At 34.3% G+C, this 24,786-nt stretch overlaps 3 protein-coding genes and 1 pseudogene across 4 annotated transcripts; 2 read left to right on the forward strand and 2 right to left on the reverse strand.

Moving 5' to 3' along the window:
* Window positions 1-996: 996 nt before the first annotated feature.
* LOC130724436 (tetrahydroberberine oxidase-like) lies at window positions 997-2,622 on the reverse strand. Its single transcript, XM_057575656.1, has one exon. The coding sequence runs from the start codon at window positions 2,620-2,622 to the stop codon at window positions 1,036-1,038; it is 1,587 nt and encodes a 528-aa protein (XP_057431639.1). The 3' UTR covers window positions 997-1,035.
* Window positions 2,623-13,144: 10,522 nt separating this feature from the next.
* Window positions 13,145-15,123, forward strand: LOC130723157 (berberine bridge enzyme-like 13). Its single transcript, XM_057574113.1, has one exon. The coding sequence runs from the start codon at window positions 13,235-13,237 to the stop codon at window positions 14,864-14,866; it is 1,632 nt and encodes a 543-aa protein (XP_057430096.1). The 5' UTR covers window positions 13,145-13,234; the 3' UTR covers window positions 14,867-15,123.
* Window positions 15,124-15,220: 97 nt separating this feature from the next.
* Window positions 15,221-21,460, reverse strand: LOC130723156 (uncharacterized). 2 transcript variants are annotated; one of them, XM_057574112.1, is made up of 16 exons: window positions 21,186-21,460; window positions 20,976-21,085; window positions 20,106-20,220; window positions 19,897-20,022; window positions 19,661-19,813; window positions 19,452-19,577; window positions 19,243-19,368; window positions 19,004-19,159; window positions 18,799-18,924; window positions 18,590-18,715; window positions 18,351-18,506; window positions 18,142-18,267; window positions 17,667-18,058; window positions 16,974-17,088; window positions 16,127-16,890; window positions 15,221-15,740 (listed from the first exon to the last, which is right to left on the reverse strand). In XM_057574112.1, the coding sequence occupies exons 2-15, from the start codon at window positions 21,033-21,035 to the stop codon at window positions 16,853-16,855; spliced, it is 1,941 nt and encodes a 646-aa protein (XP_057430095.1). In that variant the 5' UTR covers window positions 21,036-21,085; window positions 21,186-21,460; the 3' UTR covers window positions 15,221-15,740; window positions 16,127-16,852. The 2 variants fall into 2 exon arrangements, with proteins under 2 accessions (XP_057430095.1, XP_057430094.1); XM_057574111.1 differs by having other exon boundaries at window positions 15,221-15,779.
* Window positions 21,461-21,958: 498 nt separating this feature from the next.
* Window positions 21,959-24,767, forward strand: LOC130725646 (berberine bridge enzyme-like 13; annotated as a pseudogene).
* The last annotated feature ends 19 nt before the right edge of the window (window positions 24,768-24,786 follow it).

The raw sequence follows: 24,786 nt of genomic DNA on the forward strand, positions 1-24,786 counted from the left end.
CGACAGAATTCCAGAACTCAAAACAGGATTCTTGGAATTAAACCAAAAGATCCAAAATCGGCATAAGTCGGTGTAAGTCGGTTTATCCCGAAAAACTACTTTTTGCAGTGATCGTCGGATGAGAAAACTTCCTTCTGAAGAAAGATTAGGAATGACGAAAGAAATAGGAGAACGCGGGTGGAATCTTCATTTGCAGCTCCGAATAGAAAAAGTCTTCATCGTCTGTCGATCTTAGGTTTCTCGAACTATCAGGGATTCCGTTTCGGCAAACTTCCGAGAATTGGAATTTGACGTTCGTACTTTCCAGGATTTCGCATCGAAATGATTCTTTAAGGACGGAAAAGAGAAGTTCTAACATTTCTCTGAGGATTTTTGGAATTAGTTTCCATCGTGTCCTAAAGTGTAAATTAACTATTCACTAATACCTTTGACCTAGGATTAAGCGTATGTTAGTCGTGCTATAACTCTTATCGGTTTTTCGATAAATTCTTGGACTTTTCCTGAACCTTTTTCCTTCCCAAATTTATCTTAATCAAATAACTCTTTTATTTTATTCACTTATCCAAAGCGTTAAAACTTGAGCCTTACACCTGTACTCTCCCCAGTTTCAAAACCTCTCTCTCAGCACCAGCTAGTCGAACGTTTCTATTCCGAGCCATGGAAGCAGAAGCGGAAACCAACAGAAGCTCGAAGGTATTGATGGAGAAACATAAATAGAATGGCTATCGTGCAGCCAAGAAGAAAGAATCGGAATCACCACGATGCACAGTACAGAAACAGCACCATGCAACGTACCTCGGGAAAAGCAAGAAAACGGTTGTGGCGGCTGTGGGTCAACAGAGTGGCGGCTGTGGGTCAGATGGAGACCGTGGTAAAAACCCTAGCAGAGACATATCTTTTTCCCTAGATAAAAAGACCGTGGTAAGCACCATTCATATTTATTAGCTAGTTCAATAATTAGTTTTACAAATTGCTTTTAAAACATTGATGTCAAAAAAATACATTTTTCCTAATTGTATAAGAGTTGTTAATACATCAATCTGACAAAGGTGGAATGCTCTGTTCATGCCTGAAGAAATTGCTAGGATCAACTTGAGCCTTTACTCTTGCCGGTCTTTCAAAATTACTTTTGAAATATTTCAAACCCCAACATTTTGCTTCCTCATAGCTTGTGTTACCTCGGTTCACTCCTATGTCAAGGTCCCTATAATTTAAATATGCACCTCTTGGGTTCTTTGAAACATAAGGTTTCATGTATGCATATAACCTTCTCATCCACTCTACATGCATTTTAGTTTCTTCATTTTTATCCCAATTCACCAAATACTGAATCCCAAATATGCTCTTATTTCTATGTGGAAATGGAGTTTCTGACTCTGAAATCTCACTCATTCTCCCTCCATAAGGTGTCAGGATCAACAATGGTGAATCCTCTTCAAGTAACATTTTCCACAACCCTTCCAAACCTGCTCTAGGAATAGGTTCATTTACATAGTCTGATTTTGCTTTGAAACTTCCAAATGTTTGGTTTCTCTGAAGCAACACATTCAATGATGCATTAATTGGATAACCTGCAAGATAGAGAACAGATTGAATCCAATTCATCTCAGTGCAATCATCGCGCCGCAAACCCAATTCAGCAAAATTGCTCTGCATCAATGGAAGCAAGTTTTCAGCAATCCCTAGATATAGTCCTGTGAATGATACAATTACAGATTTTCCACCATGTTTTGGTGAATTTGAAACTCCCATAACAGAGTGGAGAAAAAGCTCCCCTGGAAGCTTGTGAGCAATAGTTTGCCATTTCTGGAAAATTTCACTGACATTTTGATCCAACTTCTTGGGGAGGTCAAAAATTGTGACTTTTGGGGGGACATGTACAAGTTTTACTTTCCATGAAGTGATAACTCCAAAGCTTGACCCTCCTCCTCCTTTTATAGCCCAAAAGAGATCCTCACCCATCAAATTTCTATTTAGTATCTTTCCATTAACATCTATGATTTGAGCATCAATTACATGATCAGCTGCAAGACCATGTTTTCTGAAAATGGTGCTAAATCCACCTCCACTGAAGTGTCCTCCTATACCAACAGTGGGGCAACTACCTGCTGGGAAGGCATGGACATTACTTTGATTTGCAATTGCATAATAGAGTTCTCCAAGTGTTGCACCTGATTGAACCCATGCACTTTCGTCTTCGATGTCGATGCTTATGGACCTGAAATTGGAGAGATCAATGATGAGGAATGGAACATTGGAAATGTAAGAAAGGCCCTCATAGTCATGGCCGCCGCTTCGAACTCTTACTTGAAGGCCTTGTTTCACTGAACATGTAATTGCTGCTTGGACGTGGGATAGTTCTTGTGGGGTAACAATAAGGTTTGGTTTTAGGACTGAACTGTCCAAGAATCTGGTGTTCCTTATGGAAGATTGCAAAAGAGATTCATAAGATGAGCTATTCTGAGTTAGTACTATTTCTTCAGTTGGGTTTGAATTTCTTACAATTGAGGAAAAACAATGAAGGAAAGGCTTTTCAATGTCAAAAGAAATGGAGGTTTCAAGGAAAATTGAAATGAAAATGGTGATTGATAGTAGTGCTAGTTTAGTATATGTAAAGGCCATGTTTGTTTATACACACCTATATGGATTTTCAGGGCTTAGCTACTTATAGTTAATTCATGCGGCTATTTTATGCCTCAGACAGTATGATTTGAGCTGGGGAGGTGTTGATTATTAAGAAAGGAATAAGCATTGGCAATTACAATGTTTTAAAGAATAGAATATTCTGTGATGGAAATTGCATGCATACATTTAGGGTGTTGGATTTATCAGTACCTTGTCAATCTCTCAGCCACAAAGTCGATTGTCTGTCAATTTGCCATTTTTTAGTGAAATGCCTAACTTACATGTATAAAAGGATACATGTATCAAGAGAGAACCTCTTGGTTGTGATGAGAGTGATTGTTGTTAGTTGTTACTTGTTACCAAATAACTACAGAAACAAAAATGATGAGGTATTTCACTATTATGACCTTGATGGACTACTGCTGCATTAGACAAAACTATGGGCTAAAAGCTCCAAACTATCACACCAAAGTTAGTACTATATGAGCCCATACTATTTTTTTGGTCAATTTTCTAGCCCACGGTACTATTTGAGTGAAAGACTTTATTATAAACTAAATATTTAATTTAAATCATTTAATTATTACACGAACCTAATACTAATGATAGCTCAAGTGGTAAGAGCGGGGACATATGGGATGGGAGGGGAATGTCCAAGGTTCAATCCCTGGCGAATGCAATTTAAATTCCGATGTACCAAAAAAAAAGTGCTAGCAAGTACTAGCCCTAACTAGGCTATATTATTCATTCCCAAAACAAAATATAGCAGAGATTTGCCTTTGCATTTATATTTTTTTCCAACCCATCATAATAGCCGACACCTGACAGCCATGGGAATAATATCTCGAAGTTCTGAAATCACATTAAATCGGTAGGTTTCTCCCACAAATGTCTTAGATGTGTAAGGATTTCAACTATTTACCAGTTGTGTTACAGTTTTTTCTCCATTTGCATCTATATTTGATAGTAAAAGATAAATATACACTTTTTTATATACTGTTTATTTAACCCCGAATGGACAAATAATATTTTAGATAATTGTTTACCTTATTTTTTAGAAATAATTCTAGTTGTCTAAGTAATCCTAAAAATAAAAGAAACTAAATATTATTGAATGGTCAGTATTCTTCTAAACTAAATAATACTCCACCCTACATATTTTTCTGAAGCACTAAATAGCCACATGAATTAGCTTTAAGTAGTTAAGAATTAAGCTCTGAATGCATAAGTGTAAAAATAAACATGGCTTTTACTTATGCTAAAGTATTATCAATTACCATTTTCATCATCTCAATTTTCCCTGAAACTTCCATTTCTGTTGACATTGAAAGGGCTTTCCTTCAATGTTTTTCACTAACTTTAGAAAATTCAAAGAAGAAGTAGTACTCACACAGAACACTTCATCTTAGGAATCTCATCTGCAATCTTCCATTAGGAACCCCAGATTCCTGGACAGCTCAATACCAAAACCAAACCTCATTGTTACACCACAAGAACTATCCCACATCCAAGCAGCAATTACCTGTTCAGTGAAACAAGGCCTTCAAGTAAGAATTCGAAGCGGCGGTCATGACTATGAGGGCCTTTCTTACATCTCTGATGTTGATTCATTCCTCATAATTGATCTCAGACATCGAAGATGAAAGTGCATGGGTTCAATCAGGTGCCACTCTTGGAGAATTCTACTATGCTATTGCAAATCAAAGTAATGTTCATGGATTCCCAGGTGGGTCTGGCACCATTTTCAGAAAACACTAGCGGAATTACCTGTGCCCTGCACGGGTGACTTTTGTTATTTACAATTTAAATTTCGTGTAATATTATATTTTGGATCTTTTTAGTAAATATATCTTAATAATTGTTTCAACTATATGTTCTTAATATTGATAATTGTGTATTAATCTACCATAAATTTTTACTTATTTAAATATAAAAAAATTCAAATTTTTTAACTTATAAGACTTAGATTCACTAAAAATTTTGTATATACATTAAATTAAATCAGTATTTTTAATTTTTTAATACATGTCTAACTATTAATATTCGATTGATCATTTTTCGTATCAATATTTCTATTTATAATAACAATATAAATAATAATAATAATATATATTTTGATTCAAAAATTTAATTTCAAAGAGAAATCAATATGTAATAAAAAAATGAAACCCCACTTCTAATAAAACGCAAATCAAATCATAGGAATAAATCCCCATATTAAATAAACTAAAATAATAGATAATTTACCAAAATTATTTAGATCCAAAGACTTCTCTTATTTTTGAATAAAGTCTCAAGTGACTATTACTTTTAAGTTTGAACTCGTTCCCCTTTTTAGTCTTTTGTCTTTGGCTCTTTTGTTTTTTTTTGAAAAGTTGTCTTTGATTCTTTGATCATACCTTTGGTAACCACCGGCTACCAGGGACGATGGAGGAAAAATCCATTTTATCAATCCAAGCAGATAAATGGAAGGATTTCCGTCTTTCCCATTCATGATTTAAAAAAGGGGTGAACAATATATAATTGCGAATCGACAATAGAAGAATGAGTAAATAATAGGATCATGAAATAGGGATGTTCATAACGGAACCAAACCAATTAAAATCGCTCAAACCGATCCAAAAAAATCAAAACCAAAAAAACCGAAAACCGCAAAAATCGATATTTTCTTCCCATGTTCAAAATCGAACCGATCCAAACCAAACTGAAAGTATTTATTTACTTAAATTTTGGCATACATACTTAACCATTTAACCATATTTATAATGTTTTTTTTTATCTTTTTAGTAAATATGTTTTTAACAAATGGTTCAAATATATATTCTTAATAGTGAATATTTTGTATTAATTAACCTAAATTTTTAGTTAATTAATTATGAAAGAAATTAAGATTTTTTTTAAAATACTTAAATTCACTCAACGTTTAAAGTCAAAATATGTTTTTAATTCATTTGAATTTCAAACTATAAAGTTGTGAAATAAAATATAAGAGGAATAACTTTTTTTTGTTAAATGAATAAGAGAGAGATAATTTTATTTCGAAAGGTAGAAGATATAATATTAAGGATGCCAAATGTTTTTTTGAAATTAAATTCTTAAATCTTAGATAGATTGACTCATTGACCACCAAATTTCTTTTAAAAAAAAAAAAGACAATTTAATTCAATTATATCTCTTCTATAGTTGTTCAACAACCTTCGTCCATGTTTTAATGTTCTTTTTTCCATTCAAAAAAAATGTATTTTATTTTATCTGAACATTTTTTTTCATTATGATTTCTCTCTCACATTACAAAATGGCCCCAAAAAGCTCATCCTTTTATCTTCCATCAGCATTTTCCAGAATCGACATTTTTACCCTATGTTTCTCTCAATCGTAAAATTCATCAACCCCAAAACCTGCACCATTTCTTTCTTCCATGGATTCTCTAGCTTGGAACTGGTTTTGTTTCAATACAATTTTGCTTACCCAAAAAAAATGTATTGCTTGGTTTATATTTGGTGAGACCCAAAAGACTTGGAAAAAAGAGAGAATGATTACGCCATGTCCATATCTTTTTCTCCAACAGTTCAATTTGTCTTCTTAATTTCTTCATGCTTCTTACTTCCATGCGTTTTCTTTATTTCATTCATTTTGTGCTTATAAAATATGAACAGCCTTAAGCAGCCTGTTGAATGGCTGTGCTTCGCTCAATTTTTTTTGATGCTTTTAACCAAGTTGCACTTCCTCCACCTATGATGTGTCTAATATACAAAAACATGGAAGGAAAATGATGGCTCTTGAGGACATGGTGGAAAATACTGTTGATAGGAGGCAGAAAAGGATGATCAAGAATTGAGTTTCTGGTGCAAGTTCAAGAGCAGTAAAACAGGTGATCTTTCTATTTCTTTATTTTTAGTTCAATGAGTCCTTATTTTCAATTTGTTTTCCTTCAATAAAAGCACTCAATCTGAATGATAGATACTGTAAACAGGCATACATAAATGTACTCGAGCGTAATGTCTAAAGTCTTGAAGTGGAAATTGAAAGGCTGATGAAACCAATGGTTAGATTATTGTGTAATACTAAAAAAGATTAACAAATGGTCTTCATTCATAAAGAACAGCAAGGAGCGGAATTGCGGTGTAAAACATGAACTGCACATAAGACAGCGATACAGAATCTTCTGACACAAATCCTTTGTTGCTTCGTGCATGCTTTCTTGACCTGCATAAATTCACATCCAATATAATTAAGTGAATTTTGTAATATTTATTTAGTAAAAAGAAAAATTAATACTATTTTCATAGAATACTATATGCCTATAATGTCACCGAGAGTTAGCTCAAGTGGTAAGAGTTAGGGGACATAAGGGTTGGGGAGGGGAAGGTCCAAGGTTCGAATCCTGGAAGGGAAATTTGAAGGGATTTTCTAACTTACTAACAACTAACCACTAACATTTGCCTATAAAAAAAAACTATATGACTATAATACAAAGAATCATGTACGTTATATACTTACGGTTGTTCTTCCTTCCCTGAACCTATTAAACTCAGATGATGCATGAAAAAATATAATATACAACCCACCTAAACACCCAAAAATATTTTACATGTTAGAATTAACATATTAACACATAAATTATTTATAATACCGAATGTAAATGAATATATAGTACTCTATAAACCATACCTTATAGAGTTATATTTGAAAATACTCCCTCGTACACAACATGAATTGTTTTGTCAGAAGGTAGATCATCATGATTTTCTATTAGGATCTGTAGCCCTTGTTTGTTTTTTACTCTAGATAGAGCAACATATAATTGTCAATGACTGAAGATTCACCTTGGAAGATATAATCCTACACACCCAAGTATTTACTAATAAATAAAATACGAATTTTTTGGTAATATATGTCAGTACCTTTGTACATTTTCATTTTAGCCAACTGCAGAATAAGAACCACTGGACCATCGTGTCCTTCAGCAACATATTGTAAAAATTGTTGAGCAAAATCTTCCCACAGTGTACACCTTAGGATTTCACTTCCGCTATTTAATTGATAAAATGAATAAATAGTGTTTAAATTTAAAAAATTGAAGGAAATTTTAAATATAATACTTACTCTAGAGCATCCAAATCAACAACAATATAGTTGACTGTAGTAACTTCTTTCTTGAAGTCTGATAGTTATCATTTGGCTACGACAACACCTATGGCGTCTGCATCAAAATATTAAAAGTGATGATCTCTATATTTATTTAAAAAATACAAATACTTTTTACACATACCGATCAATTCCTCGTCCTCTTTAAGATTTTCAAATATTGAACCATATGGTGCGAAGCTAAACCCATAATAGGGAATTTTTCGAGCTTCTATAGGTTTCACTTCAGTTTGCAACTTGAAATACAACCTGCATGGATGAGTGCAAGGTGTCTATTTGTAATTATTGATAGCGACGCTGAGAATGACAATTTCATAGCACACCCCCTCTTTTAAGGCTGACTCAAATTTTACAACGTGGCTGCTCCACACTGTAGCGTGAATCTTGTCACCCTGGAAATTGTTGGATTTTCGTTAAAAAAAATATGGATGAAAGATTTTTTTTTTTTTGAAAACAGATCAACATGCTCATATCTAAAAAACCGCAAGGGCATGAATTTGTTTGTAAATAAACCTTAGCATCCAGGAGGATCATGTCAATTTCGTTAATATCGTTTTTTTTTTTTTAAACATTATTCAATTATAATGTTCAAATCCTTAATTTCATATAATTTTTAAATGTATAATTTATATCTTTTCATTATTTATTTAATATTTTATTACAATATTCAATTATTATTTTTAAAAGCTATTCAATCAATTTTAGCATTAACGTTTTTTTTTTGAACGTGCATTAATGGTTGTTTAAAATAGGAAAAAACTTGAAATTTATGTAGTGATTGGAGAAACTTAATAATGAGTATGGAAAAACCTAATAATGATTGTTTTAATGGTTGTTTAAAATAGGGAAAAAATTTGAAATTTGAATGACTTTTTTTAATATAGCTGTATTTTAATATATATAAAAAACGACATATGAATGTCAATATTTTTTTCATTAATATATGTTTATTTTTTAAATTAATGAATTATTATTTTAATATTTTTGTTTTTTGATAATATTTGTAAAATCAAATCTGGATTTCATGCTATTTTTTCGTAAATATCAGTTTTTTTTAAGACCTTATTCAATTAAAATGTTCAAATTCTTAATTTCATATAATTCAATCAATTTTAGCATTAACGTTTTTTTTTGAACGTGCATTAATGGTTGTTTAAAATAGGAAAAAATTTGAAATTTATGTAGTGATTGGAGAAACTTAATAATGAGTATGGAGAAACCTAATAATGATTGTTTTAATGGATGTTTAAAATAGGAAAAAAATTGAAATTTGAATGACTTTTTTTAATATAGCTGTATTTTAATATATATAAAAAATGACATATGAATGTCAATATTTTTTTTTATTAATATATGTTTATTTTTTAAATTAATGAATTATTATTTTAATATTTTTGTTTTTTTGATAATATTTGTAAAAACAAATATGGATTTCATGCTATTTTTTCGTAAATATCAGTTTTTTTAAGACCTTATTCAATTAAAATGTTCAAATTCTTAATTTCATATAATTGTTAAATGTATAATTTTTCATTTAATATTTTAAAAAATTATGCAATTATTATTTTCAAATCTTTATTTTCGTATTATTTAATTCAATGAGTGTTGGGCATTATTTTTGCAATGTTTTCAAAATTACGGTTATAAAAGAAAACTGAAAATTAAAATGTAATAAATTAGACCACAATAATTAAGGTGAGTTATGATTGAATGTTGTGACAAAAAAGTAGATTGGTTTTTTTTCTTGGAGGGAAAATAGATAACTTTGGAGGTGTCATGTGTCATAGATTTCTAGAAGAAAACCTTCTTTTCATATGATGCAATCAATTTTAGGATTGATGGTTATTAAAAATAGGAAAACATTTATAATTTATGTACAAACTTTATGATTTTGACCGAATTAACAATGGCTGTTTAAATTAAAAAAAAAAACAATAGTTTTTTTTTAAATAGAAATTTTTTAAAAATTATTTGAATGAATTTTTTTAATATACTTGTATTGCAAATCATCTTTTCTTTGGTATTATTTTAAAAGCTGTGTTTTATTTTTTTTTTTGCTAATAAATAGTGTTAAACATGGGGTTGAACTTATAATTTTGCACTATTTATTTATACTGTTAAAACATCATGCGATTTTTATTTTAACAGCTGTGTTGTAGTTATTTTGTATAAAAAAAAGCTGGGTTAATATATATAGATTTGATGTAAAAAAAATTAATAAAAAAGAATCTGGGTTTTGTATGTTAGGCATGTGTTTCATTCCTAAATTTTTTTTTTGAATCCATATTGTTTAATAAAAAAATAATTTTCAATCCGTATTGTTTAATTTTTTGAATGTTAGGCATGTGTTTTGTAATTGTTTCTATTTTATGTTTATCAAAGAAAACTGAAAATTAAATTAGATAACAATAATTATGTGAGTCATGTGGTTTTATGTTGGAAAAAAAAAAGGAAGGATTTTTTTTTCTTGGAGGGAAACTGGAAGAATTTGGGGGTGCCATGTGGCATAGGCTTCTAGAAGGAAACATTATTTTCATATATATATAGATATAGATGGCGTTGCAGCTGATCATGTAATTGATGCTCAAATGGTAGATGTTAATCGGAACATAGTAAATAGAATTTTGATGGGTGAGGATCTCTTTTGGGCTATAAAAGGAGGTGGAGGTTCAAGCTTTGGAGTAATCACTGCATGGAAAGTGAAACTTTACCGGTTCCCCCTAAGGTTACAATTGTTAGTCTCCCAAAGAAACTGGATCAAAATGTCAGTACTAATTAGATTTTAGTTAGATGTGATTGAGGAAAGTAGTATTAGGTTTAAAGGGTTTAGTGCATCTTCTAACTGAAGATGTGACATTTTTTTTGCTGAATTTAACAAAACACGGCTAAAAGACAAATGAATCTTGGTGACATTTTGTAGCGTTTTATGTTAATACATCATTTTTACAACCGTCGCATGATTTGTTTTGCGGCCCTTTAGACGACTACAAAGTACTCCAAAATCCTCCCGCAAAATGCACACCTTATTGTCAGAAGATAAGAAGGAAAAATATAAAAGTGATAGATGTAATATGAATAGAGACTGAAAAAAAAAGTGTTATTTAAGGTTTAGATACTATTTGAAATGTAAATACTCTTCCTGAAATATTCAAAACTTATTAAAACAATTTGCAAAAAAAAATTACATTAATTATGTCGAAAAGGTCAATTATCAAATTGGTCATGTGTTTATTCTTGCTTCCATTTTCATCACTCCCCAAAAAATACTTTGTTTTTTATCCATGCGTTTAAGGAAATATTGGCCCTAGTTGAGCTCAGATGACTTGCTTACCTGTCCGATTAGTGTTTATGGGGCACTCCCACGTGTGATTTGAATTAATATTTATTTTACACTTAATAACTAATTTTACTTCAAAGTATTCATTAAAAAATAAAGATTACAAAAAAAACTTAATCCTCAATTTGAGACTACTTATTTTTTTGGTGCATCGGAAAACACGACACAAAATTTCAGATTACTAATTATAACTAAATCAATCACCTAATAAACTAACCTAAATTAAATCCCCCCCCCCCTCCCTCCCCAAAATAACCTAATCACTAAATTAGACACCCAACTCAACTAAAATCAAAACAAACTTTTCATCATCGTCTTCATCATCATCCAACTTCATCTTGAACCCAAAATCAGATATTGAACAACCCCTTCATCTTCAACTAAAAAAGTCAACAATAAAACATTATACGTTTTTCTATTTCATTTTGGCCTCTCAAATTGAAAGTCCACCACCCTTTTATATATTAGCACTGCTCATCTAACAATGTGCCATTTTTTCCCAGTGCAACTAAAAAGGTTTCGTCACTATCTTTGTTGGCTTGCTTGTGGCTAGTATATCGCTTGAATTTAAGTTCTAGATTAATTTAATTAGTGGTAGTTTTTTTTATAAGCATTTAATTAGTGGTAGTGTTCAAAGTGTTATCATTAAATAGTAGATTTTCCCTTTATCAATGACTGAAGCACTAATTCTCATTTTGGTCTTACTCTTATCCTTACGTGTTGCGTTGAAATTCTTTTTTTTTGGTATTTTTATTGTGCAAGATTGTTGTTAAACTATGCAAATGGGCATGCATATATTGTTACCACTTTCCAGATATGCACCAAAAATCTGAGGTATATTTCCTGCTAGGATGTAACATTATTATTTAAATCCTAGGATGTACACCTAGCCACCAACTCGATCGACTTCACATTCTTCCAATCAAACTTGTATACATTTGTTTAGACAAGATGATGATAGTCTTACTCAGCTCGGCAAGCTTCACGTATTCTTGTCGGAACATGACCCAAATCCACTACTTGCTTAAATGGCACATTGATTAATATTCCACCCATATATTATTTCAACATGCCTTAGCTTAGAACATTATTTGAAAGTAGAGGTTTGGGTTCGAGTATCTATGAATACAGTTGTGTTGAATAATAGGTAAAAATAGTACTGGTTTTCTTTTCTTTCCTAGTGTGCCATATTTTTATGACTTACACACTACCCCTACAAATTTGTTCATCCTGATGTAGATTACTCCAAGTTGAGGGAAATTTCCACTCTTTACATTAACCACGCTTAGCAAACAAGTATCTCAAAACTTAAGCGTGTACCATTAAACTTGAGTGAAGTAACAAATGTACCTATGAATGAGTGACGCTGAGGACCTACCAGTTATCCCCACTATAAAGCCATGAAATTAATTTAATATTATGGAAGATAATTTATTAAACAATTTATGCAGATCTTACTTTAGTTATTGCATGATCATATCATGCTGCAAGAACGCAGACATGCTTATATACTATTCTTCCAAAATGTTTTAGAATTCATTCCTTGATTATCTAGTATTTTTCAAAAATATTTAAAAAATTAACCTGAAGGGTTGGTCGAGTGAAACATGACAGACTCTCGTATCTGACAAGTTGCATGTTTGAACTCTCACTCATCCCCTTAGGTTGAGGTAAATGTGATTGTAAGTGCTCTTTGAGCCCAACAACTTTTCTTGCCTTGGACCGGAACAACATCTCCTAACCCTAAATTTTTTAGTATAAAAAAAATTAAAAATTTGTGGGGCCATTGAAGAATGTTTCTTTGCTTGTAGAGTTGTTTTTATCAGGAATAAAACAGAGAACTCTTTTCAGATTGTGTTAAATGTGAAAGTGGTAGATGTTCTTGTAATCAAAGATAGATCAGAAACTTCATGTTCCACAATGTAATAATTAAAATGAGAACATTAACCCCAAGATAATGCCAATACTCTTCATATGTATGACGTTTGTCTTAGCTCAATTAAACGTAAACTAGTGCATCACATTAGTTGGCACCATAGCTCATACATAATCATATAAATATATGACATTTGTAGCAGCCTCCTTCAGCACAAAACATAGAAACAAAGACCTGAACACAAAATCATGTTGTCACCAAGTTCACACTTAGCAAGTTTGATCCTCTTGTTATTAGTTTCATTGACAGCTTCAGCTTCAATTGAAGAAAGTTTTATCCAATGTCTCAGTTTCTACTCAGACAAAGCAGCTCCATTTTATGAGTCAATTTACACTCCAAACAATGCTTCATTTACCAAAATCCTGGATTCTTCAGCACAGAATTTAAGGTACTTGGTGCCTTCAGCGCCGAAACCCGAGTTCATATTCACACCCTTGACCGATTCCCATGTCCAAGTTGCTGTGACTTGCTCACAGAAACTTGGTATTCATCTGAGAGTACGCAGCGGAGGCCATGATTACGAAGGACTCTCGTATGTTTCTGAAAATGAGACCCCCTTCATAATCGTTGATTTGGCCAAGCTTCGCGATATCAATGTTGATATAGAAGACAACAGTGCTTGGATTCAAGCCGGTGCCACTATCGGCGAAGTCAATTACAGAATATCAGAGAAAAGTGCAGTTCATGGTTTCCCTGCAGGCCTTTGCACAAGCTTAGGTGTTGGTGGACACATCATAGGAGGAGCATATGGTTCCATGATGAGAAAGTATGGCCTTGGAGCTGACAATGTCCTCGATGCGCGAATAGTCGATGCCAATGGAAGAATCCTTGACAGGAAAGCCATGGGGGAAGACTTATTTTGGGCAATTAGAGGTGGCGGTGGAGGAAGCTTTGGTATACTTCTCTGGTGGAAGATAAAGCTGGTTCCTGTTCCGGAAACTGTGACAGTTTTTACAGTAACAAAGAGCCTAGAGCAAGATGCAACCAAGGTTCTTCATAGGTGGCAGGAAGTGGCACCCAAAATTGATGAGGATCTCTTTATGAGAGTCATCATTCAACCAGCAACTATTCCAAACAAAACTGAGAGAACTATCACAACCTCTTACAATTCTCAATTTCTTGGTGGGGCGGAGAGGCTCCTCCAAGTCATGAAGGAAAGCTTTCCTGAATTGGGTTTGACAAGAAAAGATTGCATGGAAACTAGCTGGATCAAATCTGTGCTCTATATTGCAGGCTATCCAAATGATACGCCTCCTGAAGTTCTGCTTGATGGAAAATCAACTTTCAAGAACTACTTCAAAGCCAAATCAGATTTCGTGAGGGAACCGATACCGGAAACCGGGCTTCAAGGTCTGTGGCAAAGATTGCTGGAGGAAGACAGTCCCTTGATGATTTGGAACCCATATGGTGGAATGATGAACAATTTTTCAGAATCTGATATTCCTTTCCCTCACAGAAATGGAACACTTTACAAAATCCAGTACCTGACTCTATGGCAAGATGGAGACAAGAATGCTTCAAAGCACATAGATTGGATTAGGAAGCTTTACAACTTCATGACTCCTTATGTCTCAAAGTTCCCGAGGGAAGCGTATGTGAACTACAGAGATCTGGATTTGGGGACGAACAAGAAGAACAGCACAAGCTACATACAAGCCACTGCTTGGGGTTATATGTATTTCAAAGATAACTTCAACAGGTTGGTGAAGATTAAAACCAAAGTGGATCCTGAAAATGTGTTCAGGCATGAGCAGAGCATCCCTCCACTTCCAGTTTCAACAATGAAGCACAAAGACAAGAAATGCAAGAGCTGGGAATAAGGCACTGTATTGCTAGAGTCCTATATCTATCAATTTGCTATATAGGGTTGGATTTTATTTTGTTTTTGATCCTTTTAATGTTGTAAAACACTGATGAAGTGCTTGAACATTGCTATCTTTGATTTTGTGTATGCGATAAGATTACAGGTCATAAGTTGTTCCACTTTCGCAGAGAAACTACAGAGTGTAGCTTCTCGAAAGTGCAATAAGCTTCAAAGTTTCAAAATTTTCAGTAAGATATTGTGATTTCTAAACAAGAGTGCTTTTTTTAAAAAAATTATGTATATTCATTGTGTCTCACAAGGAAAATAGTAGACTAATGATATGCAAGAAAAATAGTGATAGTGTGATACAATTATGCAATATAACATACTGAAACTACATATGAATGATCCCCTAAAGCAGGTAGTAGTCTAACGAATTAAACTGAATTGAATATATCTCATCAACATAAATGGCATCAAATCTAACTAACTTGGACTCAATAAGTCTTCATGAAGTGCTTCCTCTGCAAAAGCATCAGATTATCCATACCTAACATTTCTATCTCCGGAAAAAATGGTGACAAAGGTTCATCTATTGCTTTTCTAAAGCATTCCTCATCAGCAACATTTTCTAAGTCTAGCAACTTCATAATATTGCCATTCCCCACTTCACCAAAATTGTTTAAGGCATCACATATCCTCTCCCTGCATGCTTGAGATATGGGAGTATACGATGCGAGTGATATTGCCATTCCCTGCATGCTTGCAGTCATTTGCATCCTCACAGACACCAGCTTTCATTTCTTTTGTTTCTTCTTTTCACCCACAGAAGTATCTGCTTTACCCCAATGAAATTTCTTCCTCTTTTTGTGAGCCCTATCACTCTTGGCCTGTAAATTGTCCATTTCTCCACACAATAAATTTGCAAGCTGCATTTTAATTTTTCTACCATCAGAAGATAAATTTGAAATACATTCAACTGTATCATGAATTCTTTTTCTCATCCTATCAAGCTCAATAATTAATCTGCAAGTACAGAAACAAAAGATTTTTTCCCTAATGCCATTGCAGTTGCCTCTTCTAGTTGGAATCACAATATGAAAGTTTATTATTAACATTAAAGTCAACTTATTATCCTCTATCTCAATATTGGATTCAAGATACCGTCTCATTTTTTTTCTTTTGAGATGTGTCATGATGATTAGAGGAAACAAAAATGACAAACCTTACTCCAACTTCATAAATAATAGCAAATGGTTCAGCAATGGAAACAAACCTTAGTAAAGTCGCTTTAAGTGGTGTAATTCATGCTCTAATATGCGGCGACAATGTGCTTCATGCTCAGCCTTCATCGTTTCACGCTTAACCTTTTCCCTCGCGTACTCCGCACGTATCTTTTAAAGCTGTAGACTGTCTCCCAAAAGCAGTAATTTGTCTTCAGCAAGCTTCTTCTGCTCCTCTGCCTGCTGTTTTTCCATATCGGCGGTCTTTTTATCAAGCTCAGACCTCTCCTGAGCTTTCTTAATCTTCGACTCAGCATTTATTTTCTCCACTAACAGCTTCTTCTTTTCAGCTTCAAACCTTTTGGTTGCCTCTTTAGTCTTTGACAGCTCAAAAGCCAGCTTCATTTTTCTTTCATTAACTTGTTTCTCCAAGTGAACTTGTCGAAGTTCGACTTTCGCAATCTGCTTCTCTACCTCAGCAGCTATTTTCTTCGGAGCTTCCAATAACTTCCTTGCTTCCGCCGCAGCATTCTTTCTCTCGTCCACAGCAGTCTTCCTCTCAGAATCAGCTACTATCCTTTCTTCCTCCACGTGTTCTTTTTTCAAGCGATTGACTTCCTTTTTAGTATCAGATATACCAGCTTTCAGAACTTCCACATCCCCATTTCCTTCACGAGCACCAGCACCACATTTCTGCTGCAGTGCAGAAATCTCAGATTTTAAGGCAGAAACTTCATTCTCTAAAGTAGAAAAAGCATTGGATATTTCCAGCTTTCCTTCTATCTCAATTTTCTCTGTGCTTGTTCTTCTTGAATATCTGCAGACAATACATTACCAAATGATTGGGGAAACATATTCAATAAATTTTGAGCTTCCAAGTCATAGCTCATGATTGATCACCTTTCTTGAGCTTCTTATTCTCAGATTCCAGATTTTCAATTCCCTTTTCAAGGATCTTGACAGCTTGGCGGAGAGCATTCCGCCCCACTGCAACCTTCTCACACTTCTTCTTCAACTGATCACAAAATTCAAATAAAAAATGTCAAGTTGATGAGTTGTTATCAAACTGAAACTAGCACTAATGCAAAACACGTGCACGGGGCATCAAGAAAAGAAATTTTATCTACCGAGCTACCGCACACGGTAGCCCAACCTAGTCACCGAGTAACCATCCACAGTTACTGGCTAAATCACCTAAATACACTTCAAGCCCAATAAGCATAAGCCTTAATGGTTTGAAATTTTGAATGAATGTGTATCTACCGACCTACCCCCGACGGTAGCACGGCCTAGTCACCGAGTTACGACCCACGGTAATTCGGCTTAATCAACGAGACACACTACAAGCTCAATAAACACGTGCAGCATACGTGAACTTAAGAGACGTGTAACCCCGAGAATAAATATCCGCATGTAACCCCATGATCATTAATTAAGCATTATGTCATTTAAGGACCTAATAAATCACTTTAAATATAATTCCTAAACAACAAAAAGTCCAAGAGACATCCTTATTTCTACAAAATGACTAAGATAACAGGATTAATGTATCTTCACTCTAGGCATTGTGATTGAACAAAAATGAAAGCATACCTCATCGCATTTGCTGCAGCAATTTGCAGGCTCAGGAATCACAGCCTTCTCTGGAGCAATTTTCTTTGCAGCTTCCAATAACTTCCTTGCTTCCGCCGCAGCCTTCTTTCTCTCGTCCACAGCAGTCTTCCTCTCGGAATCAGCTACTATCTTTTCTTTCTCCACAAGTTCTTTTTTCAAGGTATTGACTTCCTTTTCAGTATCAGATATACCGGCTTTCAGAACTTCCACATCCCCATTTCCTTCACGAGAACCAGCACCACATTTCTGCTGCAGTGCAGCAATCTCAGATTTTAAGGCAGAAACTTCATTCTCTAAAGCAGCAAAAGCATTGGATATTTCCAGCTTTTCCTCTATCGCAACTTTTCTCTGTGCCTGTTCTTCTAAAATATCTGCAGACAATACATTACAAAATGATTGGGGCAACATATTCAAATAATTTTGAGCTTCCAAGTCATGGCTCATGATGGATCACCTTTTTTGAGCTTCGTACTCTCAGATTTTAAGGCAGAAACTTCATTCTCCAAAGCAGCAAAAGCATTGGATATTTCCAGCTTTCCCTCTATCTCAATTTTTCTCTGTGCTTGTTCTTCTTGAATATCTGCAGACAATACATTACCAAATGATTGGGGCAACATATTCAATAAATTTTGAGCTTCCAAGTCATAGCTCATGATTGATCACCTTTCTTGAGCTTCTTATTCTCAGATTCCAGATTTTCAATTCCCTTTTCAAGGATCTTGACAGCTTGGCGAAGAGCATTCCGCCCCTCTACCACCTTCTCACACTTCTTCTTCAACTGATCACAAAATTTTCCCTGTGCTTGTTCTTCTAGAATATCTGCAGACAATACATTACCGAATGATTGGGGCAACATATTCAAATAACTTTGAGCTTCCAAGTCATGGCTCATGATTGATCACCTTGTTTGAGCTTCTTATTCTCAGATTTTAAGGCAGAAACTTCATTCTCTAAAGCAGCAAAAGCATTGGATATTTCCAGCTTTCCCTCCATCGCAACTTTTCTCTGGGCTTGTTCCTCGAGAATATCTGCAGACAATACATTACAAAATGATTGGGGCAACATATTCAAATAATTTTGAGCTTCCAAGTCATGGCTCATGATTGATCACCTTTTTTTAGCTTCTTATTCTCAGATTTTAAGGCAGAAACTTCATTCTCTAAAGCAGCAAAAGCATTGGATATTTCCAGCTTTCCCTCTATCTCAACTTTTCTCTGTGCGTGTTCTTCTTGAATATCTGCAGACAATACATTACCAAATGATTGGGGCAACATATTCAATAAATTTTGAGCTTCCAAGTCATAGCTCATGATTACCTTTCTTGAGCTTCTTATTCTCAGATTCCAGATTTTCAATTCCCTTTTCAAGGATCTTGACAGCTTGGCGAAGAGCATTCCGCCCCTCTACCACCTTCTCACACTTCTTCTTCAACCGATCACAAAATTTTCCCTGTGCTTGTTCTTCTAGAATATCTGCAGACAATACATTACCTAATGATTGGGGCAACATATTCAAATAACTTTGAGCTTCCAAGTCATGGCTCATGATTGATGACCTTGTTTGAGCTTCTTATTCTCAGATTTTAAGGCAGAAACTTCATTCTCTAAAGCAGCAAAAGCATTGGATATTTCCAGCTTTCCCTCCATCGCAACTTTTCTCTGTGCTTGTTCCTCGAGAATATCTGCAGACAATACATTACAAAATGATTGGGGCAACATATTCAAATAATTTTGAGCTTCCAAGTCATGGCTCATGATTGATCACCTTTTTTTAGCTTCTTATTCTCAGATTTTAAGGCAGAAACTTCATTCTCTAAAGCAGCAAAAGCATTGGATTTTTCCAGCTTTCCCTCTATCTCAATTTTTCTCTGTGCTTGCTCTTCTTGAATATCTGCAGACAATACATTACCAAATGATTTGGGCAACATATTCAATAAATTTGGAGCTTCCAAGTCATAGCTCATGATTGATCACCTTTTTTGAGCTTCTTATTCTCAGATTCCAGATTTTCAATTCTCTTTTCAAGGATCTTGACAGCTTGGCGAAGAGCATTCCGCCCCTCTACCACCTTCTCACACTTCTTCAACTGATCACAAATTTTTCCCTGTGCTTGTTCTTCTAGAATATCTGCAGACAATACATTACCGAATTATTGTGGCAACATATTCAAATAACTTTGAGCTTCCAAGTCACGGCTCATGATTGATCACCTTGTTTGAGCTTCTTATTCTCAGATATTAAGGCAGAAACTTCATTCTCTAAAGCAGCAAAAGTATTGGATATTTCCAGCTTTCCCTCTATCGCAACTTTTCTCTGTGCTTGTTCTTCTTGAATATCTGCAGACAATACATTACCAAATGATTGGGGAAACATACTCAATAAATTTTAAGCTTCGAAGTCATGGTTCATGATTGATCACCTTTTTTGAGCTTCTTATTCTCAGATTCCAGATTTTCAATTCCTTTTTCAAGGATCTTGACAGCTTGGCGAAGAGCATTCCGACCCACTACAACCTGCTCACACTTCTTCTTCAACTGATCACAAAATTCAAATAAAAAATGTGAAGTTGGTGAGTTGTAACTTGTAATCAAACTGAAACTAGCACTAATCCAAAACACATGCACAGGGGAAATGGGGATTGGGGAATCAAGAAAATAAATTGTATCTACCGAGCTACCGCACATGGTAAGCCAAACCTAGTCACCGAGTAACCGTCCACGGTTACTTGGCTAAATCACCTAAATACACTTCAAGCCCAATAAGCACAAGGCTCAATGGTTTGAATGACTGTGTATCTACCGAGCTACCGTCGGCGGTAGCCCAGCCTAGTCACCGAGTTACAACCCACGATAATTCGGCTTAATCAACGAGACACACCCCAAGCTCAATAAACAAGTGCCGCATATATACGTGAACTTAAGAGACGTGTAACCCCACATTAAATAGCCACATGTAACCCCATGATCATTAACTAATCATTAAGTCATTTAAGGACCTAATAAATCACTTTAAATATAACTCCTAAACAACAAAAAGTCCAAGAGGCATCCTTATCCTACAAAATGACTAAGACAGCTAAAAGTTTCAAGGGTTAGTTCAAGTGGTAAGAGCTAGGGGACATAAGGGTTGAGTGAGATGAAGAATGAAGGGTACAGGGTTCGAACCCTGAAGATTGACTAATTTACTAACATTATTAACAACTAACATTTGTCCATAAAAAAATACTGAGACAACAAGATTAATGTATCTTCAGTCTAGGCGTTGTGATTGAACAAAAATGAAAGCTTACCTCCTCGCATTTGCTGCAGCAATTTGCTGGCTCAGGAATCACAGCCTTCTCTGAAGCCATTTTTCTTCTGAAGCTGGTTTTTCAAAGTGATGAAACTCTATGGCAATGAGCTTCACAAAAAATGCTAAGAGTCATCAATGAAACACACAAGTAAACATGGGAGAACATTAAACTTATGAAACAGGTGAGAAAATGTGAAAGTGGTGTCACCTTTGAGACTCTTTTGTGAAATAAGTGGTGAGGGTGACTGAAGAATCCGGTGATCGGCGAGTAACAGCGTCGGCGGCGGTGAACTGGTTATGGGGGTGAACGGCAACGGCAGAGACGTCGTCACTGTGAAAGCACGGCAATGGCAGCGGAAATGGCGTCGTCACCGTCGAAGTGAACACTGGTCGTGAGTGTGGAACTCTGATGTGATGACAAACAGTCCAAATACGTTTTGAACTCAATTGACAAGTGACACGGCGAGTCGGCGACACAAAAACATGGACTAATATTATTTTTTGATCTAATATAGATGTCCTAAATTTATAGACTTATAGGAATCGGGATGGTGAGAAGCTCACTTCTAGAGATTGGTTTCCCACATGTTTTGAGACTTGTTTGGGGGTCAGCATTAGATAAGAGCAGGATGTGATAGAGAAATGATTAGATAATGACATGACATGATATGATAAGAGCAAGATAGGCTCTATCATATCCTGCGTTTTAGGACTCGTTTGGGGGTCAGGATTGGATAAGAGCAGGATGTGATAGAGAAGTGATTAGATAAGGACATGATATGATAAAAGCAAGATAGGCTCTATCATATCCTGTGTTTGAGGTGGACAGGATAAGTTATGATACTAACAATGAATTTTTACATTTTTATAAATGAGCTTATGTTTTAATATTAACTAAAACTACATTTATATTTATTGATTCGCCTATTTTAATTTTTCAGAGAGAGTCTATTTTAATTAAGATTATTATATATGTAACCAATGGGTTTTAACTTAGTAGTGGTAAGTGATCAATGATAAATAAAGATTAATTAATTTTGTAAAAAAATTTATTAAAGATATTATTCTGTAATTTATATTTAAATTATTAATTATAATTATATAAGAAGAGAAAGCATTTTAAATAATATCTCTATATTTACTATTAAAATTAATATGAAAATATATGTGAGTAGCCTATTTTATTGTTAGTGAAGAATTATTTTGTGTATTTTTATTATAAAATAAATAACAAAAAATAATGTTAACTAAGTAGTAGTAAGTGATAATGAAAATTTAGTTATTTTACATGAGTAAATTCAATATTTTCACCATTTATAAATCATCTTATTTTTTAATTAATTTTATTAGTAACTAAATAATTTTAACTTAACCATACCAACTAGTAATTCATAAGTAATAAAATTAATATTTTATTAAAAACGAAATTTTATATTTATTAATTAATATTATATAAAGTTAAATATTAATTAATTTTAGGTTATGGTAATAAACAAATAAAAAACTAATATCATATCCTATCAGGATAATTTCTATCCTAGCTCCCCCCTTAGGATAACTTTTACACATGATAGACAAAATAGGATAAGAGACATGATAGTGTTATTCTATCCTGCTGTTGCAACAATCAACATATTACAGCAGGATATATAGGATTGCTGCTATCCTATCCTATCTGTTGATCTATCCACCAAACGAACCATAAGCAATAGAAAAAGGGGATTATGATTCTGATAGTTTGGAGAATATCCATCCATATCCTTCTGAGTAAACATTGATTTATCACTTATTAGTTGCGTGATGTGAAACATAGAGTTAGGGGTATGCTTGATTGCAACTTGATTTTTCTTTTGTCTCGTATTCTTAGAGATTGTAATATAGTTGCAGATGCATTACTTGGATAAGTGTCTAGAGATGACACTCTCCATTGTGTTTGGAAGTTTCTTCCATCCAACGTTATTCCATTTCTTTGTCATGATTTGACTTGATTGTCTTTTCCATCTTATTTTTTCTAATGAAAAAAAAAGTTATAAATATGTATATTCCTTAAAATAGTGAGTTATGGATTTTGGTTCCCCTTTAAATTTTTATACATTTTTATCCCTTTAAAATGGTGAGTTATTAATTTCAATCCTCTATTTTAATTTTGTGATGGTTTAAACCGCCATAACTCACAATACATTTTGTAGTGATTTTTTTCATTAGTAACTAAGCATGTTAGAGCCACCTTTAAATTTTTTATACATTTTTATCCCTTTAAAATGGTGAGTTATTAATTTCAATCCTCTATTTTAATTTTGTGATGGTTTAAACTGCCATAACTCATAATACATTTTGTAGTGATTTTTTTCATTAGTAACTAAGCATGTTAGAGCCAGAAAAATAAATTTGGAGCAATTCATGGCTTCCCTGCAGGCCTTTGCACAAGCTTAGGTGTTGGTGGACACATCATAGGAGGAGCATATGGTTCCATGATGAGAAAGTATGGCCTTGGAGCTGACAATGTCCTCGATGCGCGAATAGTCGATGCCAATGGAAGAATCCCTGACAGGAAAGCCATGGGGGAAGACTTATTTTGGGCAATTATAGGAGGTGGTGGAGGACGCTTTGGTATACTTCTCTGGTGGAACATAAAGTTGGTTTCTGTTCCGGAAACTGTGACAGTTTTTACAGTAATGAGGAGCCTAGAGCAAGATGCAACCAAGGTTCTTCATAGGTGGCAGGAAGTGGCACCCAAAATTGATGAGGATCTCTTTATGAGAGTCATCATTCAACCAGCAACTATTGCAAACAAAACTGAGAGAACTATCACAACCTCTTACAATTCTCAATTTCTTGGTGGGGCTGAGAGGCTTCTCCAAGTCATGAAGGAAAGCTTTCCTGAATTGGGTTTGACAAGAAAAGATTGCATGGAAACTAGCTGGATCAAATCTGTGCTCTATATTGCAGGCTATCCAAATGATACGCCTCCTGAAGCTCTGCTTGATGGAAAATCATCTTTCAAGAACTACTTCAAAGCCAAATCATATTTCGTGAGGGAACCGATTCCGGAAATCGGGCTTCAAGGTCTATGGCAAAGATTGCTGGAGGAAGACAGTCCCTTGATGATATGGAACCCATATGGTGGAATGATGAACAATTTTTCAGAATCTGATATTCCTTTCCCTCACAGAAATGGAACACTTTACAAAATCCAGTACCTGACTCTTTGGCAAGATGGAGACAAGAATGCTTCAAAGCACATAGATTGGATTAGGAAGCTTTACAACTTCATGACTCCTTATGTCTCAAAGTTCCCGAGGGAAGCATATGTGAACTACAGAGATCTGGATTTGGGGGTGAACAAGAAAGAAGAACAGCACAAGCTACATACAAGCCACAGCTTGGGGTAATATGTATTTCAAAGATAACTTCAACAGGTTGGTGAAGATTAAAACCAAAGTGGATCCTGAAAATGTGTTCAGGCATGAGCAGAGCATCCCTCCACTTCCAGTTTCAACAATGAAGTTCAAAGACAAGAAATGCAAGAGCTGGGAATAAGGCACTGTATTGCTAGAGTCCTATATCTATCAATTTGCTGCTATATAGGGTTGGATTTTATTTTGTTTTCGGTCCTTTTAATGTTGTAAAACAATGATGAAGTGCTTGAACATTGCTATCTTTGATTTTGTGTATGCGATAAGATTAAAGGTCATAAGTTGTTCCACTTTCGCGGAGAAACTACAGAGTGTAGCTTCTCGAAAGTGCAATACGCTTCAAAGTTTCAAAAATTTCAGTAAGATGTTGTGATTTCTAAACAAAAGTGCTTT

Source organism: Lotus japonicus, chromosome 6, assembly GCF_012489685.1.
Source record: "Lotus japonicus ecotype B-129 chromosome 6, LjGifu_v1.2".
NCBI classification, from domain to species: domain Eukaryota; kingdom Viridiplantae; phylum Streptophyta; class Magnoliopsida; order Fabales; family Fabaceae; genus Lotus; species Lotus japonicus.